This window comes from Stegostoma tigrinum, chromosome 18 (genome assembly GCF_030684315.1).
Source record: "Stegostoma tigrinum isolate sSteTig4 chromosome 18, sSteTig4.hap1, whole genome shotgun sequence".
NCBI classification, from domain to species: Eukaryota; Metazoa; Chordata; class Chondrichthyes; order Orectolobiformes; family Stegostomatidae; genus Stegostoma; species Stegostoma tigrinum.
Window position 1 is genome coordinate 23393197 of NC_081371.1, and position 20245 is coordinate 23413441.

Consider the following 20245-nt stretch of genomic DNA (forward strand, 5'->3'; position numbering starts at 1 on the left):
TGCACGCAATATCAAGTCCAGAAGGATGTAGAGTTTCAAGCTGAAAAATAATGTGCTGTTCAACAAACTTATGCTGACCTTCACTGGAACACTGTATCAAGTCAAGGGAAGCAAGGTCTGAATGGGAACAATGTGGTTGAAATGACAACTTTAAGTAATATATGTTTTGGATTTTAGTTTAAAATTTAGTTAATCTAGTATCTTAAGGGGCTCTTTACAAATATGTGTATTCTGCTAGCCTATCAAGGCCAAGGCACCATTCCATGAATAACACGAAAACAATTTTAACTATTCCACATTTAATTTCAGACCATTGACCAAGCAAATTATAAATAGCAAAAATATCAGAAGATGCATTGAAATTTTACAGTGATTAAATAAGAAGTCATTAGTAATCATTGATGAAAGAAGGGTTGATTTCTTACATTCTTTCTTATATTATCCTTGGAGTAACTGCCAGTTTAAAAATGCAATAACAAACATGTTCTGAAAAAGGGTGAGGCAAGATTCATCCAGAATCTTATCAGCTAAACCAGTCCTTGGGTCTTAAACTGCAGAATTTATGAATAACATCTTATTCTTTTCAGATTAGAAAGCACATTATGAGGCACCCTATTGATTGGTTTAAAGCAAAATCTGCAAACACAATACAGAATAAAGAACGTAGAAAACCAAACACAGAACATTGCAGTACAGGAACAGGCCGTTAAGCCCATGGTCTGTGCTGACCATGATGCCATTCTAAATGAATCCCTTCTGCCTGCACATGGTCTATATTCCTTTATTCCCTGTTGTTGATGTGTCTGTCTCAATGCCTCTTAAGTATTGTTATCATATCTGCTTCTGCCACCTTCCCTAACAGCACATTCCATGTAGCTACTACCCTCTGGCTAGAAATCTTGCCTTGCACATCTCTTTCAAGCTTGCCTCCTCTCACCTTAAACTTACGCCTTCAGTATTTGACATTTTCACCATGGGAAAAAGACTTTGACTATCCAACCTAGCCATGCCTCTCATAATTTATATGTTTCTATCCAATTGCTCCTCAATCTCTGGCTCTCAAACGAAAACAATCCATGTCCGTCCAACCTCTCCTTTTAGCTAATATACTTTAATGTAGTCAACATCCTGGTAATCTTCTTTTGCACCCTCTCCAAAGCCACCACACCCTCCCACAACGTGGCGACCAGAACTGCACTCAGTATGCCAAATATGGCATACGTTTTACAGCTACGACATGACTTGCCAATTTTGATACTCAATGACCCAACCAATGAAGGCAAGCATGCCGTATGCCTTTATTTGCTTGTGTTGCCACTTTCAGGGAGATGTGGTTCTGCATCCAAGATCCCTCTGTATACAATGCTGCTAACGATCCTGTCATTTACTATATATCTTCCTCTTGCATTTGACCTCCAAAAACGCATCTCCTCCTATTTATCCAGATTAAACTCCATCTGCCATTTCTCTGCCCAACATTCCAACTAATCTATTCCCCGTTGTATCTTTTGAAAACATTTGTTACAGTCCACAACTCCACCAATTATCATGTCATTTGCAAACTTACCAACTAGCCCTAAATTTTCATCCAACTCGTGTATATAGAAGGCCAATTAAATTTCTTTTACCGTCCTGTTCCTTCCTAAATTAACTGCGATGTTTGTGAGTACTCTAAGTAACACAGTGGCAGAAGAATCATGCGCTTGCACTAGGCAAGATTTAGATTGATCATAAATTGGTGACAATTAGCCAGGAACTTCTTGTCTTGATTTTAGCAGTGTTTAGGGACAATTAATGGAAGATTTCTGTCAGTTTATATGACAATTCATGTTAATATTATTGTTAAGACTTGGAAAGGTTTAGTGCTAACAGCACTATGTATCGCTTTATATTTGTTTTGTATAGCTATATTGTGTGGGTTAAGAATGGAAGGATTTATTCCATTTTTGAGTTCTGTGAGTGGTGTAGGATGTCATGAAATTTATCTACACAAATTTAAACTAGGCTTTGAATGAAACAATTGAGGTGATTAGTTCTGCACTTTAGAGAAAAGAAACAGGGTAGAGGAGGGAAAAAAGTGGGCTTTTGGACAACAAGGTATCCTGTGATAAAGGGAGACAGAGACAGAAACCAGTTAATTTAGAAAGACAGAACCATTCAAAAGGTTAGTGAGTGTGTGAGTTTCATTCCTTATTTAAAAGTCTCATAGAGAGACATTAACTCAAGAAGTTAGTATCAAGTGATCTCAAAAGCTTGTTGGGAAGAAACCAAGTACAGCCATGCCAGCTGAGCAAGCAAGTCTAAAATGGAAATAGGGTGATCCTGCACCAAGCTTTGAGTATCTTTAAGGTTAATTTATGGTAGATGGATTAAATCTGTTTTTCTGATATTAGTAATAAGATAATTTTAACTGATTATTGTATGCTGTAATAGTTTTGTTTTAACCCCTTTTTGTGCATTAAACTTAAAAGTATTTGTCTGTTGAGTAACTCATCACCTCTGTAACCAATTACAAAAATAAAACTTATGTTCAATCACACCAGGTTTCACATCCAACTTGTCCAAATATTACCAAGAACTAGGAGCATATCAGCATAAAAACTTAAGGTATTTACTCTTGCAAAAGGTAGAGGTCTGTCTAACTGCTGGATTCTGGAATCAGATTTAATTCTCATATCCAACTTCTGTGACCTTGTTGCTAAAAAGGTTTTCTCTTGTTAGATGAGTGTCTTTCTTGAATTTGCTTAATAAAACTAATGTTAATAATCAACTTAGCATCCTTGACTACTTTATGGTATATCATTGTGGAAGCTGAAACATTGGTCGATGTCATTTGAAGGGGTTAATTCAACAAGTTTAAGAAGGTGGGTTCAATAAAATTGAAACAAAACCATAAGTTGCTGATAAAGCTCAGCAGGCCTGACAGCATCTGTGAAGAGAAATCAGAGTTAATGTTTCAGGGGTCCGGTGATTCTTCCTCAGAACAATAAAATTGAATCTGAAAGTTATTGCAAACCACACTAGGGATTGATGTTTCTCTTCTGACACCAAATGGGCATCTGACAAGCACCTTTAACATTGACCTGTGTCTGGACAGGACTTTCAGCAGTGAGCAGTAATTGTTGACCTCTGTACTTCACCCTGCCCCTCCCCACCACAGCTACTGTTCCATACATCAAACAGGTGCTTGTGGTATAGAGACACAGGAAGCATTGTTTAGCTCTGGAAAGTGGCATAAACAAAACACTTTCAAATGGTTTAAATGATTTTACTGTGAGTGGAAAGAAGACAAAGTCCCAGAGGGCCAGTCTCTCATTAGAGAGAGAAGAGAAAGATGGCTGGTGATGAGTTTAATCTGAGAGTCACCACACCTCAGGCACGGGGTGAGGTCGAGAAGGCAGGACTTTCACAGCGACAGCAGATTAATCTCAATGAAGGAAATGAACCAGCACTGTTGGTATCAGTCTGCATCATAAACCAGCGGTCCAGTCACTGAGCTAACTGGCAGATTTCAGAGTTGACTTCAGAAAATAACACTATTTCTTCTCTCTGATTGAGCTAACATTCCAAGGTTTTTTTCTCAAAAACATTGATATTTATTCTCTGAAGTTTTCAGGTTTTGAATACGTGTTTTCTCCATGTAGTCTTTGGACACTGTACACTGCACTTGACCTTTAGAGACAATGCAGTCTTCTGAACCATTGTAGCTTTATTGACCAGCAGTCCTTTATATTTTTCAGGTCCTTTTGTCTCCAGGTTACCTTGCAGTCCCTTAGATTGGAATAAAACATCTTCTGTATTTCCTTAATTAAGTTGTTCAGCTTTCTTGTCAGGGTGTGATCTTCTACTAAGGCCTATCAACTGCTGCCAGGTCTGAGAAAACCGAAGTGTGCGAAACAAGTCTGGAAATCTCGTATAAACAGATTACCCCCCTCACTATTAGTTGGTCCTAATTTTCAGGAACTTGGCATTTGATAAATAAGTGCACAGGACAGGGAGCTACATGCTGAAACTATGGACATTGATATATTGTCATGGCCAGAGGTTCTCTATAGTTTTTGCTTCTGAGATACACTTGCTATGTTACAAAAAGTTCACTGGCCACCCCTGACAAAACGCAATAATTTCTTAAACCTTTAATTTATTTCATTTTTGATGAAAATATTGATACAAGATTCACTTATTTGGGACTCTACACATTGCAAAGTATAAGAAGATTTATGTAGAAGGGATAAGCTCACAATATCACTGACTGTAGACAATATGAGAGCACATATATTCATAAATGGACAGATGGCAATGCTGACCATCCAGTTTAAAGTTCAATCTTCAGAAAGTCCTTAGGATTGACTGGAATGGAAGATTAGCAGGAAAAATGATTTGGGTACAGTCATGATGTACGTCCCTCTAATGGGAAAGATATAACAAACAGATCCAGAGCTTTTCGAATGATAGAGAAGATAGAAATTAAAATGAAGAAGAAAAAATGTGCTTATGGCTACTGCCAAGAAGAAAATAAAACTGAGATTTTTCGAAGGGGTGTCAGAAAGACTCAATGATGTTAATGCTGTTAGACCATAGACCAGAAGCTATAGGAGCAGAATTAAGCCATTCAGCTGATCTAGCCTGCTCTACCATTCGATCATGGCTGATATGTTTCTCAAAGCAATTCTCCTGCCTTCTCCCTGTAACCTTTAATCCCCTTACCAATCAAGAAACTATCTATGTCTGTCTTACAGACACTCAATGACTTGGCTTCCACAGGCCTTTGCGGCAATGATATCCAGTTTCACCACCCTCTGGTGGAAATCATGTTTCACTCACTTGCTGAAGTTTCAAAGAGATAACATAAAGGCTTGACAAGGGTAATGTTTTTGGTGTGGTATAGATAGACATTCAGAAAGTGTTTTTAACATACCCACACAACAGGCTTGAGAGGTCATGGAATAAAAATAGTAACATGGATACAAAATTGGCTGTATGACAGGCAACAGAGAGTAATGGTCAATGGATATTTTTCAGGAGGAGGGAGATTTGTAGTGTAGTGGTGTAGTTTCCAGCCTCTCCTTTTTCTAATTTATATTAGTGATCTGATTCTTGGTGTGCAGGGGGAATTGTAGGAGCAGAGGAACCTGGGTAATATGCACAGATCATTGAAAGTGGCAGGACAAGTAAAGAAAGCAGCACATAAAGCATACAGCATTCTTTGTTTTATTAAAATGGGTATGGAGTACAAAAGCAAGGAGATGATGTTGAACTTGTATACAACATTTGTTGGAGCTAGCAGGAATACTGTGGACAGTTTTGGGTGCAACATTTTAAGAGCTGTGGGCAATGATATGAGTTCACATACAGAAGGGAAAGAAGTCCTGTAACTGGTTCAAACTACAGAGCTTATGGAAAAGATGTGCAGAATAATGAACCAAGGTAGGTAATACATTATCAGAGCCAGAGCAATAGGAAAGAAGTCCTGAACTGAACAATGTTGGAGATTGAATTCACTGATTTGAATTGTAAATTTGGAAAATGTCAACAATTTTGGTATCCTAACCAAAATAATTTATCTCAATAGAATGATTCATCATAACAAATTTGAGTTGTTCAGTTTTACTAAACATTTTCCATTCCCCCTTCTCTACTATTCTTTACAAATGACATTCAGAGCAGCCAGGTAAAAGGATCATAAAACAACAAAAGTAAAATTGAGGTGAAATATTATCCCCAAACTTTAGTACAGTTTTCACATGTACACTGATTACAAATCAACTTGCTTCTACTTCAATCACCATGAACTACGATCTCAGGCTACTTTTGTGACAATGAGATCATTCAGCAGATCAAATCTACTGAAACCATTTCTTCCCAGACCAGAGTAACCCACAGCTGTGAAGCTGCATGCAATTCATGAAGGATTCAAGTGCAGCTCCTGACTTAGATCAACTGAATCCAAGTGCTCATTGATTTGATTTGATTTATTATTGTCGCATGTACCTAAGTTCAGTGAAGTATGCATGCAGTACAAGCTGATCATAACATACCAAGACACAATGATCATAGGGTGATTGAACAGAATGAGGAATAGTTGGTGTCACAACACAAACAAGCAGAGGGAAACGATATTTTCTCAGCTTTCACAAATTAAATGCAAGACAAGGGATTTGATATTCTTTTGAAAAAAAACAAGTGTTTTACCACCATATCATTCCATTGCAAAATGATTCACTAAGAAATACTTTGTGCCTAAATATTCCTCTTGATTCATGACGTTGAATGGAAATTTATAACTGTCCACATCTTATTAATTATTGTTATCGGCATTTAACCAAGAGCATCTGCCTCCAACTAAACAAGAATGCAAGATAATAAAATGTGAGGCTGGATGAACACAGCAGGCCAAGCAGCATCTCAGGAGCACAAAAGCTGACGTTTCGGGCCTAGACCCTTCATCTCTGATTAAGGGTCTAGGCCCGAAACGTCAGCTTTTTGTGCTCCTGAGATGCTGCTTGGCCTGCTGTGTTCACCCAGCCTCATTTTATTATCTTGGATTCTCCAGCATCTGCAGTTCCCATTATCACTAAACAAGAATGCACTTTTTTTTTACAAAATCACATTTCCAAACTCTGTATAATACCACACCCTTTCCCAATATCTCCGCTGTTACAATTATCTTAGACAGAAAAGAAAGTAATGTTTGACTGTGGAAAATTGCTAGCAATGTGAACAAAACGTTTAAATGGTTGACTGTTTTCTGGCAAAAGTATTTAAGTTATTACATGCAGCTTTCAGATTTGGCTTTAAAAAGCTCCATTACTTCTATTCTCTATGTGGATGTTCCATGGCACATTCTTAAAAACATAAACCATTTTCCCCCTAAAATCTCAGATTTTTAAAACACGTTTTCTGTGTTCATTGGCTGTTGTACACCACCTCTGACTCTAATATATGATGCAGCCTTCTAAACTATTGTAGCTTTCTTTACAAACACTCCACATATGTTTCAACTTCCTTTCTCTCCAATTTACCTTGCAGTCCCTGAGATTGGCATGCACCATCTTCTGTGCTTCTTAATTAATTTGTTTGACTTGTAAGCGTGTAGTCGGCCTCGATTCAACAGCTCGTCAGCTCCGAGCAAAGAACTGTGAGAAACCAGTCAGGCAAGCCGCTTAGATAGATTACTATTCTCACCACTAGTCGGTGCTATTTTACAGGAACTCAGCATTTGGTAAAAAAAAGCGCCCGGAAAAGATAGTTAGATGCTGAAACGGCGTTGTTACATTAGGTTTTCCTTAGTTTTTGTTTGTGAAATACACTCGCTATGTTACAGAAAGTTCATAGGATCTTACACACACAAGAACTTTTTAAAAACATTTAATAAATTGCATTTTAATGAAAATATTGATACGAGCTTCACTCTTCCAGGCTCTGGGCGGATAACAATGCTAGCCAGCCAGTTTGAAGTTCAATCTTCAGTAGGTCCTTAGTATTAGCCGGAATGGAAAGTTAGCCGCAACATGAGTAAACGAACAATGGCGTAGCTTCGAAGAGATGATTCAGTTATAGTCAGGGCATATTCCCTCAAATGAGAAAGGTAAAACAAACAGATCCGAGACTTCCCAAATGGTAGAAATGGTAGAACATAAGATGAGGAAGAAAAAGTGCGCTTATGACAAGCGTCAGATAGAAAATAACATTGAGAACTGAGAAGAATACCAATTCAGAGGGAAGGTGAACAAACAAAGGACAAAAATAGAAAGTATAAGAAAGGATTAGCACTCAACACGAAGAGGTCTCCCAATGTCCTCCACTGAAATATAAATACTATAAGAGTTGTGAAAGAAGAAATAGGGCTGATTCGGGATGAAAAAGGAATGGATGCCTTGACGCAGGGGGCATGGCTGAGGTGCTAAATGAATAAAACCAAAAGAACTGCAGATGCTGGAAATCAGAAACAAAAACAGAAATTGCTGGAAAAGCTCAGCAGATCTGGCTGCACTAGTGGAGAGAAATCAGAGTTAAAATTTCACCATGATTGACCCTTCCTCAGAACTGATGGTAGCTAGGAAATGTTGGTTTATATGCAGAATATATGGTGAGGGAAGGGGATGAGGAGGAAAGGACTGGTGGGGAAAGAGCTCAAAGAGAGAACAGAACAGTTGGACAAAGGAGTGGTCAGCCTATCCCCAGTATCCATTACAAACCCACTGACTCCGATAGTCACCTAGACTGTACATTCTGCTTCTTGTGAAGACTCTATTCCATTCTTCCAGTTCCTCTGTCTTTGTCGCATCTGTTCCAAATATGTCAACTCTGACAAGGGAACTTCCAAATTCTCCATCTTCTTCCTCAGTCAAAGATTCCTCAGCACCACTGCTGAGAGGGTCCTCAAAGGGTCCAATCCATCTCCTGCACTTCAGCCTTATGACCCACATTTCCCTCACACAACAGTGATAGGGTATCCCTTGTCCTTACTTACAATCCCACCAGCATCCACATCCACAGGATCATTCGCCATCATTTCCACCACCTCCAGTGAGATGCCACACTAGATACATATTCCCCTCCCCTTCCTTACCTGCCTTCCACAGGGACCATTCCCTCTGGAACACCCTAATCCATTCTTCCTTCACTCCCAACAGGTATCCTCTAGCCCCACAGCACTTTCTTCCATAAAGATAGAAGGTTTAACGCCTGTCCATTTACCTCCTTCCTCCGCAGCATTCTAGGGCCCAAACACATGCTCTTTCTGAAGCAACACTTTACCTGCATTTCTCTCAATCTAGTCTACTGCATTTGCTGCTCACAATGTGGTCTCTTCTACATTGGGGAAACAAAGCATAGACTGGTGACCGCTTTGTAGAACACCTATGTTCTGTCTGCAAAAAAGACCCTGAATTTCCTGTTGCCTACCACTTCAACACACCACCTTCTTCCCTGACCAATACCTCTGGCTCAGGATTGCTGCAGTGCTGCAGCAAAGCTCAACACAAGCTGGAAGAACAGTACCTCATTTTCTGAATGGGTACCCTGGACCCTTCTGGACTCAAAATTGAATTCAATACCTTTCAGTCTTGAACTTTCCCATGTCCTTACGTTAAACCCCCACACACCAGGCCCTGTTATCACATAGTCTGCTTTTCCACTGAAACCATTGTTAACCGCTAACAGTTCTGGATGTGAGTTTGCTCGCTGAGTTGGAAGGTTAATTTTCAGACATTTTGTCACCATTCTAGGTAACATCATCAGTGAGCCTCCAACAAAGTGCTGGTGTTATGTCCCACTTTCTATTTATAAATATAACACCGGCGCTTTGTCGGAGGCCTACTGATGATGTTACCTAGAATGGTGACGAACCATCTGAAAACTAACCTTCCAACTCAGCGAGCAAGCTCACATCCAGAACCTCAACCTGAGCTACAAATCTTCTCAAAACTTGCTAACCGCTAACAGTCCCTATTAATAGCTAATCACCCTCCTACCCAGATTGTTATCCACTCCTTTGTCTGTTGAACAGTTCTTCTCTCTCTTTAGGCTCTAACCCCACCTAATGTTTACTTCATACTCCCATTTCCCCCACCCTTTATTCTGCATATAAACCAACATTCTCCCAGCTACCATCAGTTCTGAAGAATGGTTGCTCAACCCAAAACGTTCACTCTAATTTCTCTCCACAGTTGCTACCAGACCATCTGTGTTAAACAAATATGTTGCATCTGTCTTTACTGAAGCGAGAGATGCTACACAGGTCATTGTGACTGAGGAGGAAACTCAGACACCAGAAGAATCCAAAACTGATAGGGCAGAAATATGGTTTGTAGTGGAGTTTTCCAGGGGTTGGTATTAGGCCCCTCCTTTCCTGATACATATTAGTGATCTGGAGTTTGGTATTTGGGTGAGGAAGTAGGGTACAGGAACAGAGGGATCTGGGTGCATACATGCATATGTGCACACATCATCGAAAGTGGCAGGATAGGCAGAGAGGGAAGTAAGTAAAGCTTGCAATGTTGTCTGGCAAGAATAAGGATTTGATACTCTGTTAAAAAAAGCATGTTGAATCAGTATTTTATGTCATTCTATTGCTGAAGTATTCCCTAATAAATACGGTATGCCCAAATATTTCTTCCTGATTCATGAAGTTGAATAGGAATTCATAAATCTGTCCTTGTCTTATTATTCATTTTTACTGGCATTTGACCACCAACAATGTAGATCTTAAATTTATTAAAAGTGCAATATCTTAAAAATAGCTCTTAAAATTAATGGTGCCAAACTCTGTGCCACAGCACACCCCTTCCAGCTCTGCTATCACATTATGTTAGAGGTATTTATAATACAGAGAGACAGAAAAGAAAACAGTGCTTGATTCTGGAAAATTGCCAGTAACATGAGCCAACCATTTTAAATGACCCAAGATTTTACTTTAAAAATATTCAAGTAATTACATGCAGATTTGCCTTTGGAAAGCTTCTCTTCTTTTACTGTCTGAATTAATGGACTTCTGCAGTTTAGTTTTTAAAATTTTGACATCTTTTCTCCAAAGCTCACAGATTTTTCTCTGTTTTCTTTGTCTTTTTCCCCCCTTTGAACGCTGAATCAGTCTTCTGAACTATTGTAGCAGTATTGACTAGCAATCCTTATATTTGTCAGCTTCCTTTATCTCCAGCATACCTTACAGTCTCTTAGATTGGAATGCATCATTTTCTATTTTTCTCAACTAACTTGCATGGCTTACTTGTAAGGGTGTGATCTATCACCATCTAAAGCTGCTGTCAGCTCTGAACTAATCCAAGTAGTACGGCAAGCTGTGATAAATTATTCTCCTCACCATTAGATGTTGCTATTTTTCAAGATTTTAATACTTGATAAATGCACAGAGCAGAGACTAAGTGTGGCAATTATGGGCATTGTTGTGTTTTCTTGGCCAGAGGTTCCCTACTGTTTTGGCTTCTGACACACCTTTTCCATGTTTTAAAATAGTCACAGAACTACATTTCACAAAAAAATTGTGAAATATATTTAATATGTTGCAATTTTGATGAAAAGCTGCTGGGTTTGCCCAATTGGGATTCTACACATTGCAAAGTACAGAATGTTTGAGTAGAAGGGACAACCTCACAATATCAGAGAGTGAAGACAATGCCAGAGCACATATCGTTGCAAATGGATCAGTGAAGATATTGACCACCAAAATGATTAGCTGGCAGCTGTGTCTTCAAAAACGTAATGAGGTTGATGCATTGAAACACCAATAAAAGGATACACATTGCACAGAGAGTGTGACATGAAAGAAGTATTGGCAAGAACATAATTCACAAACAAAAGGAAGCATGCCACAAATGGTTCAAAGTGCAGAGCTTATGAAAAAGATGTGCAAAACAATGAAACAAGATTGCAGATATGTTATCAGAGACAGAGAACATAATGGGTATAGGAGCCATAAACTGTCTGAGATGTCTGGATGGGACAGTCTCCAGGTGAAAGAAATTTATACAATCATTCAGATCGGTAAGAGAGGGAGAAATAAGCCACAATCATTTTGAGAAGCTGAAGGGTTTTTCTGCAGCACAGGGTAACACCATCAAACTTGAGATACATCAAAAGTTCTTTCCTTAAAATGAGAAGGAAAATGTGGGAAAGATGGTCCACATCCCAGTAGTGACATGCTTATGGTGTTTGGTGGAACTGGGATTTGACTGCTTAGAATAACTCTGTGAGGGACACAGTAAGGAAAGATGTTAACTATATATATGTTCTATGTCACAGGAAGAGTTGATGCTATTAACCTGATGCTGACCACTCGAGAAAACGACAACTTTTGTCAGTAAACCATGACGTGAAGGAGGCTTCACTGAGGATTGAAGCTAGCGCACTCATTGAAAAGCAACCTCTGATCAGAAGCAGGAAAACGTAGCAAAAGGCACCAACGGCGTTTTGATAAGATAGAACTTCATTCTAAACTCCTTCTCAATGTAATTGTGGGTGTTCCTAACCACACAGACCGCAGCAGCTCGGGAAGGCAGCTCACCCCATCTTCTCCAAGATAAATAGAAATAGGCAATAAATGCTGGCCTCACCAGCAATGCCCACATCCCATGACTGAACAAAAAGTATCATCGGATGCATTAAAGATTTTGAGAACCACATCAGTGATGGAACCAAGGCTAGTTCCTTTTACAGCATCATAATATGACACCGATGCACAAATCTCATGGATTCAACCTGCCGACTTGTTCCGTATAAGTAGTGTCCAGTTCTCCTTAAGTCATTTTCAAATTACATAGAGAATGACTACATATCCTTTTTCTCAAATGTTGGTAGGGCCTGTACAAATGTAAACATTTTCTTATTTTGCATTTTAGATTATGGCTAGGGTTTTTCTCATCATAACCCACTTCTGTATCAGAGATTGCTTTATAAATTTCCATCCTCTTAAGCCGGTATTCTTAAATCAATTCCCTGTCTTTATCCGCTACCTCCAGTGGGATGCCACCATTAGATGCATATTTCCATCTCTAGACAGCCTTCTGCAGGGACTGTTTCCTCCGGGACACCCTGGTTCACTCCTCCTTCATCTCAACACATCCCCACAGCCTCTTGCCCTGCATTTGCAGAAGGCATGCACCTGCCTATTTACCTCCTCACTCCTCAGTATCCAAGGCCCAAAGACAACTTCTAGGTGAAGCAATGCTTTACTTGTGGCCCACTCAATCTAGTCTACTGCATTCGCTGCTCACAATGTGGTGTCTTCTACATTGTGGGAATGAAGCATAGACTGCATGACTTTTTTGTACAACATCCACATTCTGTTTGCAAAAAAAGACCCTGAGCTTCCCGTTGCCTGCCACTATGACACACCCCATGTTCTCTCTCTCAGGCTTGCTGTAGTGCTCCAGCAAAGTTCAGTGTAAGGTGGAAGAACAGCACTTCAATTTCCACCTAGGAATTCTGCAGCCTTCCGAGCTTAATATTGTGTTCACCAATTTTAGGGCTTGAGGAACTTTCGCCATGTCTTTCTCCAATCCCCGCACGTTAAGCTTTGTTATCAAATGGGCTGCTACCACACACAGTCCCCATTAGCAGCTTTTAATTCTCCCAGGCTGACCCTTATCCACTCCTTTGATTGTCCCAACTGTTTTCCCAGTCTTTGGTTTCCATCTCCTACCTTCACCTATTGTTTCCTCCTCTTCCTCTCCCATCCTATCCTCTGCTAAAAGCACCAACCTTTCCCTAGATACCCTCAGTTCTGAGGAAAGGTCACTGATCCAAAATGTTAACTTTGCTTCCCTTCACAGATGCTGCCAGAGCTGCTGAACTTTTCCAGGAATTTCTGTTTTTGTTCACTCTCTTTATCTTTCTATCTGTCCTGATTAGCTAGTTTCAATCTCTTAAATATCCTTTCTCTCTCTTTTTTCTCAAGTTCAAGTCTTTCTATCTCCACTCTATCCTTTTCAATTCCATTGCACTCCCCTTCTTCACCTCAGGCTGTCGCATTTCTCCTTTATGTTCAAGCTGCTTTGACGGTACCTTAAAGCTACAACCAATAACTGCCCGCAGAACGGGCAGCCCTCCGCTCCCTCCGCTCCAACCCCAACCTCACCATCAAACCCGCAGACAAGGGTGGCGCAGTGGTAGTATGGCGTACTGACCTCTACATCGCCGAGGCCAGACGCCAACTCTCCGACACCACCTCCTACCGCCTCCTCGATCATGACCCCACACCCGAGCACCAAACCATCATCTCCAACACCATTCATGACCTCATCACCTCAGGGGACCTCCCACCCACAGCCTCCAACCTCATTGTTCCCCAACCCCGCACGGCCCGTTTCTATCTCCTTCCCAAAATCCACAAACCTGCCTGCCCTGGTCGACCCATCGTCTCAGCCTGCTCCTGCCCCATCGAACTCATCTCCACCTATCTGGACTCCATTCTCTCCCCTTTGGTCCAGGAACTCCCCACCTATGTCCGTGACACCACCCACGCCCTCCACCTCCTCCAGAACTTCCAATTCCCTGGCCCCCAACACCTCATATTCACCATGGACGTCCAGTCCCTGTACACCTGCATTCCGCATGGAGATGGCCTCAAGGCCCTCCGCTTCTTCCTGTCCCGCAGGCCCGACCAGGCCCCCTCCACCGACACTCTCATCCGCCTAGCGGAACTCGTCCTCACACTCAACAACTTCTCTTTTGACTCCTCCCACTTCCTACAGACTAAGGGGGTGGCCATGGGCACCCGCATGGGCCCCAGCTATGCCTGCCTCTTTGTAGGTTACGTGGAACAGTCCATCTTCCGCACCTACACAGGCCCCAAACCCCACCTCTCCCTCCGGTACATTGATGACTGTATCGGCGCCGCCTCTTGCTCCCCAGAGGAGCTCGAACAGTTCATCCACTTCACCAACACCTTCCACCCCAACCTTCAGTTCACCTGGGCCATCTCCAGCACATCCCTCACCTTCCTGGACCTCTCAGTCTCCATCTCAGGCAACCAGCTTGTAACTGATGTCCATTTCAAGCCCACCGACTCCCACAGCTACCTAGAATACACCTCCTCCCACCCACCCTCCTGCAAAAATTCCATCCCCTATTCCCAATTCCTCTGCCTCCGCCGCATCTGCTCCCACGATAAGACATTCCACTCCCGCACATCCCAGATGTCCAAGTTCTTTAAGGACCGCAACTTCCCCCCCACGGTGATTGAGAACGCCCTTGACCGCGTCTCCCGCATTTCCCGCGACACATCCCTCACACCCCGCCCCCGCCACAACCGCCCCAAGAGGATCCCCCTCGTTCTCACACACCACCCTACCAACCTCCGGATACAACGCATTATCCTCCGACACTTCCGCCATTTACAATCCGACCCCACCACCCAAGACATTTTTCCATCCCCACCCCTGTCTGCTTTCCGGAGAGACCACTCTCTCCGTGACTCCCTTGTTCGCTCCACACTGCCCTCCAACCCCACCACACCCGGCACCTTCCCCTGCAACCGCAGGAAATGCTACACTTGTCCCCACACCTCCTCCCTCACCCCCATCCCAGGCCCCAAGATGACATTCCACATTAAGCAGAGGTTCACCTGCACATCTGCCAATGTGGTATACTGCATCCACTGTACCCGGTGCGGCTTTCTCTACATTGGGGAAACCAAGCGGAGGCTTGGGGACCGCTTTGCAGAACACCTCCGCTCAGTTCGCAACAAACAACTGCACCTCCCAGTCGCAAACCATTTCCACTCCCCCTCCCATTCTCTTGATGACATGTCCATCATGGGCCTCCTGCACTGCCACAATGATGCCACCCGAAGGTTGCAGGAACAGCAACTCATATTCCGCCTGGGAACCCTGCAGCCATATGGTATCAATGTGGACTTCACCAGTTTCAAAATCTCCCCTTCCCCCACTGCATCCCTAAACCAGCCCAGTTCATCCCCTCCCCCCACTGCACCACACAACCAGCCCAGCTCTTCCCCCCCACCCACTGCATCCCAAAACCAGTCCAACCTGTCTCTGCCTCCCTAACCGGTTCTTCCTCTCACCCATCCCTTCCTCCCACCCCAAGCCGCACCCCCAGCTACCTACTAACCTCATCCCACCTCCTTGACCTGTCCGTCTTCCCTGGACTGACCTATCCCCTCCCTACCTCCCCACCCACACCTTCTCCACCTATCTTCTTTACTCTCCATCTTCGGTCCGCCTCCCCCTCTCTCCCTATTTATTCCAGTTCCCTCCCCCCATCCCCCTCTCTGATGAAGGGTCTAGGCCCGAAACGTCAGCTTTTGTGCTCCTGAGATGCTGCTTGGCCTGCTGTGTTCATCCAGCCTCACATTTTATTATCTTGGAATCTCCAGCATCTGCAGTTCCCATTATCTCTCACCAATAACTCATGGCTTGGTTTAACTGGTCTTTCTTACACTTCAATAATCACAAATGCTGTTGAAATATTTTAAATTATTCTGCATAATATGTTTTGCAAAAATTCCACCATTAGGTCTTTTGTCAATTCTATGGCCTTAGCGTCAGTTAAATCTTGTAAACAGTCAGGGATGCTCTTCTAATAAAAGCAAAATAATGCATATTCCTTCCTTTGCAGAATTGTTTTAGTCATTTCTAATGTCAGCTATTTTTAAAATAGTTGATAAATTTGGTATCTATCATTTTTCTTAATACCAATAAATCTTACTCCATATCCTATCTCACATTATCTGTGTTCAGAGATCCCAGATGAGCTCCAAAACTGTTTGCCAGGATCCCAATGTGAGAACACACTGGAATTCAAGATAACAAGGTGTAGAGCTGGATGAACACAGCAGGCCAAGCAGCATCAGAGGAGCAGGAAAGCTGAAGTTTTGGGCCTAGACCCTTCTTCAGATTTCTGAAGGATTTCTGAAGAAGGGTGTAGGCCCAAAACGTCAGCCTTCCTGCGTCCAATGATGCTGCTTGGCCTGCTGTGTTCATCCAGCTCTACAGTTTTGTTATCTCAGATTCTCCAGCATCTGCAGATCCTACTAGCACTGGAATTCAATTCCATTAGTCATCACAGTGTAATCATTGCAGACCAAAGTAATTACTCAGATGGTTAAATTGCCTGACTTTGACCTTCCTTAATATAAGAGTGACGTGACAGAATGAATTATTTGTTGTCAACATGCATTCTCAAACTATATCTCTTTAATCCAAATTTGCATGCATTAATTCAGAGTTAGGGCTCACAATGCAGACAGTTCTGCACATTTGTCTTGGGTAGAAAATACAAATAAAACGACTAAATTCTGTCGATCAAGGGTTTGAACTAAAACAGTAGAATAACTGTTCTTTTCATTTTGGCAATGATAACACATTGCAGCCAATTGCAGAAGGTTCTCAATTTGGTCGCTGGTCAGTTGGAATTTGGTTTTCACTTCATTTAGAAGTTTTCCCATATACAAGCTTTAAGCGCTTTTTTTCAATCTAGAGGAAGAAAGAGAAAGAGATATGTTTTGGCTTGCGGGATTTCTGGATATTTAGTGCAAGTGCCCTTTTAGTTCCATGATAAAACTGCAACTTAACTTAGACAGCTGTTGGTGGGCAGATTTCTAACCCAAAGACTTCTGGTGCAAGCAGTTCTCACAAAAGTATCCAAGCCGGATTCTCTATGAAGCCAATAAGTGACAAGTGCACTGTAGTGATTGTGACGAGGTCAGCCAGGGTAACACGGAGATTATGAGTTTCCTGACTGGGGCTGTTAATTCATTATTCATACACAGGATGAGGGCATCGCTGGCCAGGCAGCACTTATTGCCCATCCCTAATTGCCCAGAAGACAGTTAAGAGTCAACCACATTGCTGTGGGTCTGGAGTCACATGTAGGCCAGACCAGGTAAGGATGGTAGTTTCCTTCCCTAAATTTGGTCCAATCAGTGACTCCTGGCTGGCCGATAAAAAGAGACATGTCAGACGTTCTGACACTCCGACAGCTGGCTCTGAGGAAGCTGGATCAGTGTCAAGGATTTTGCATATATAAATAAAAGGTGCCTTGGAGATGCAATGCTGGCATCGATGGAGTTATTTCGGTGATGACGAGAGTAAAACACATTCCCAAAGAAACTCATTCACAACAGTCATCTTCGACTTAGGGATAAGCATTTCTGGCATCATGCCATTATTTGGAAAGCTGTTTCATTCGACCCTGCCATTGAAGACTAGGCCCAGAATGTGAACAGAATGCTTTAATTTTTTCTAGCCAAATGACATCGGGGCAGATGAAAAACGACAAGTAATTCTCAAGGCAGTTTGTGGACCCGCAGCTGTTTGGTCATTAGGAGTCAAACTATTCCTGAGGCATCAGATACTAAAACCTTTCAAGAGTTGATGGACTTAGTTAAGGAATATTACAAATCCAGGCTGCCTCTAATTCTGAGATGCTGTAATTTTTATTTGTCAGTTTGAAAACCTGGGGAATCTGTATCGGGATTTTTCTCTAGGTTAAAGAGCCTAGTAGAGGCATGTGATTTTGTTTTAACCCTCAATGATGAGACACTGAGAAACCAGCTGGTATGTAGGATGAATAATGTAACCATGCAAAAACACCTATTAGCCGAAGTCCAACTGGAGTTCAAACAAGCACTATAACTGACGTTATCATTGGAAAATGCAGCAAGTGGGGCATACGGGTTGCAGGGTATTCTGATGGAAGTTGATGCCTTGCCAGTCTGACTGACATGGGGAACACCATGTGAGTGTAGGCAATAGTCAAATAAATACTCAATTCTTTGTATAGAGGACTTGTATGCAAAGCTGGCAGGGGGGCTGCCCTACACTAAGCTGGACGTGAGCTATGTGTACCTGTAGTTGCAGTAGATGAGGAGTCCCAGAAGCATGCTACAATTCCAAGCCATATCTTTCAGGGAAGTGAAGAAACAGCAATCATCCTCTAAAGTGTTAGCACACTATGATCCCAAGTGAGATCGAGTATTGACATGCAACGTGTCCCATATGGCATTGGGGTAGTGTTAGCTCATAGTTGGCCTAATGGAGAGGAACACACAATTACGTATGCATCTAGGACTTCAGCTAATGCAGAGCATAAATACGCACAGATAGAGAAGGAAATTTAAGTGGTCATATTTGGAGTCAAGATGCTCCACCAATATCTTTCTGAACCTAAATTTGCAACAATAATGGATGACAAACCCCTGCTAGGTTTGCTTAAAGAGAACAAGGCTCTAACAGTAAGTGTGAATAATTACAAGTTGGAGCCCGTCTGGTTCACATCTGTCCTTCAGGGAAGGAAATCTGCCACCCTTGTACTGGTTTGGCCTACATGTGACTCCAGATCATTGCAATGTTCTCAGTTGCCCTCTGAAATGGCCTAGCAAGCCATTCAGTTGTATCAATTGCTACAAAGTCACAAAGAAATGAAATCAAATGATGACCTGGCATCAACTAAGGCTCCAGAAAAGACATGGCAGGAACAGCCCTGTTGACCCTCCTGATTAACATCTGGGGGCTAGTGCCAAACTTGGGAGAGCTGTCTCACAGACTAGTCAAGCAACAGACTGACAAAGTCATTCTCTCAGAGACATACCTTACAGACAATGTCCTAGACACCACAATCATCATCCCTGGATATGTCCTATCCCAGTGGCAGGACTGACCCAGCAGACGTGGCGGCACAATGGCATACAGTTAGGAGGGAGTTGCTCTGGGACTCCTCAACATTAATTCCGAACCCCTTGAATTCTGATGGCTTCAGGTTAAACATCCTGCTGACTACCATATATCACCCTCACTCAACTCAGGAATTAGTGCTCCCCCATGTTGAACAATACTTGGAAAAAGCACTGAGGATGGCAGGGGCTCAAAATGTATTCTGGGTGGGGGATTCCAATGGCCACCACCATAAGTGGCTCAGCAGCAGCACTACTGATTGAGCTAATTGGGTGCTAAAGGACATAGCTGCTGGACTGGATCTGTGGCAGGTAGTGAGGAACCAACAAGAGGGAAAAACATATTTGACCTCACCCTTACCAACCTGCATCAGTAAGGGTGGCCACCACATGGTCCTTGTGGTGACAAAGTCCCACCTTCATCATGGAAATAACTTTTTTTGTGTTGCGTGGCACTATCACCGTGCTAAATGTGGCAGACTTTGAATAGATCTAGCGGCTAAAGATTGGGCATCCATGAGGCGCTGTGGGCCATCAACAGCAACAGAAATGTCCTCCAGCACAATCTGTAACCTCATGGCCTGGCATATAGCCCAACTCAACCATTACTATCATGCCCGGGGATCAACCCTGGCTCAATGGAGAGTGCAGGAGGTCATGTCAGGAGCAGTGCCAGGCATATCGGAAGATGAGGTGTCAACCTGGTAAAACCGCCAGTCAGGACTACTTGCATGCCAAACAGCATAAGAGCAAGTGGTAGACAGAGCTAAGCAATCCCACACCAATGCATCAGATCTAAGCTCTACAGTTCTGCCAAATTCAGTTGTGAATGGTGGTGGACAATTAAACAACTCACTGGAGGAGGAGGCTCTACAAATAGCTCTATCCTTGATGATGGAAAAGACCAGCACATCAGAGTAAAAAATAACGCTGAAGCTTTCGCAGCAATCTTCAGAAAGAAGTGCTGAATGGATGATCCATCTCAGCCTCCCCCAGTGGTCCCCAGCATTAGATACCAGTCTTCAGCCAATTTGATTCACTGCATGTAATATCAAGAAATGGTTGGAGATGCTAGATACAACAAAAGCTATGAGT

General features: G+C 42.4%; 1 protein-coding gene across 2 annotated transcripts in view; it reads right to left on the bottom strand.

Annotated features, from left to right (window-relative positions):
* The window catches only part of ttc38 (tetratricopeptide repeat domain 38), a 54251-nt gene extending 47082 nt beyond the window's left edge, over positions 1-7169 (bottom strand). For both annotated transcript variants that reach the window (XM_048549381.2, XM_048549380.2), the window contains exon 1: positions 7023-7169. In XM_048549381.2, the coding sequence (XP_048405338.1) occupies positions 7023-7052 (30 nt within the window). In that variant the 5' untranslated portion in view covers positions 7053-7169. The remainder of the gene's footprint in view (positions 1-7022) is intronic.
* Positions 7170-20245: the final 13076 nt, after the last annotated feature.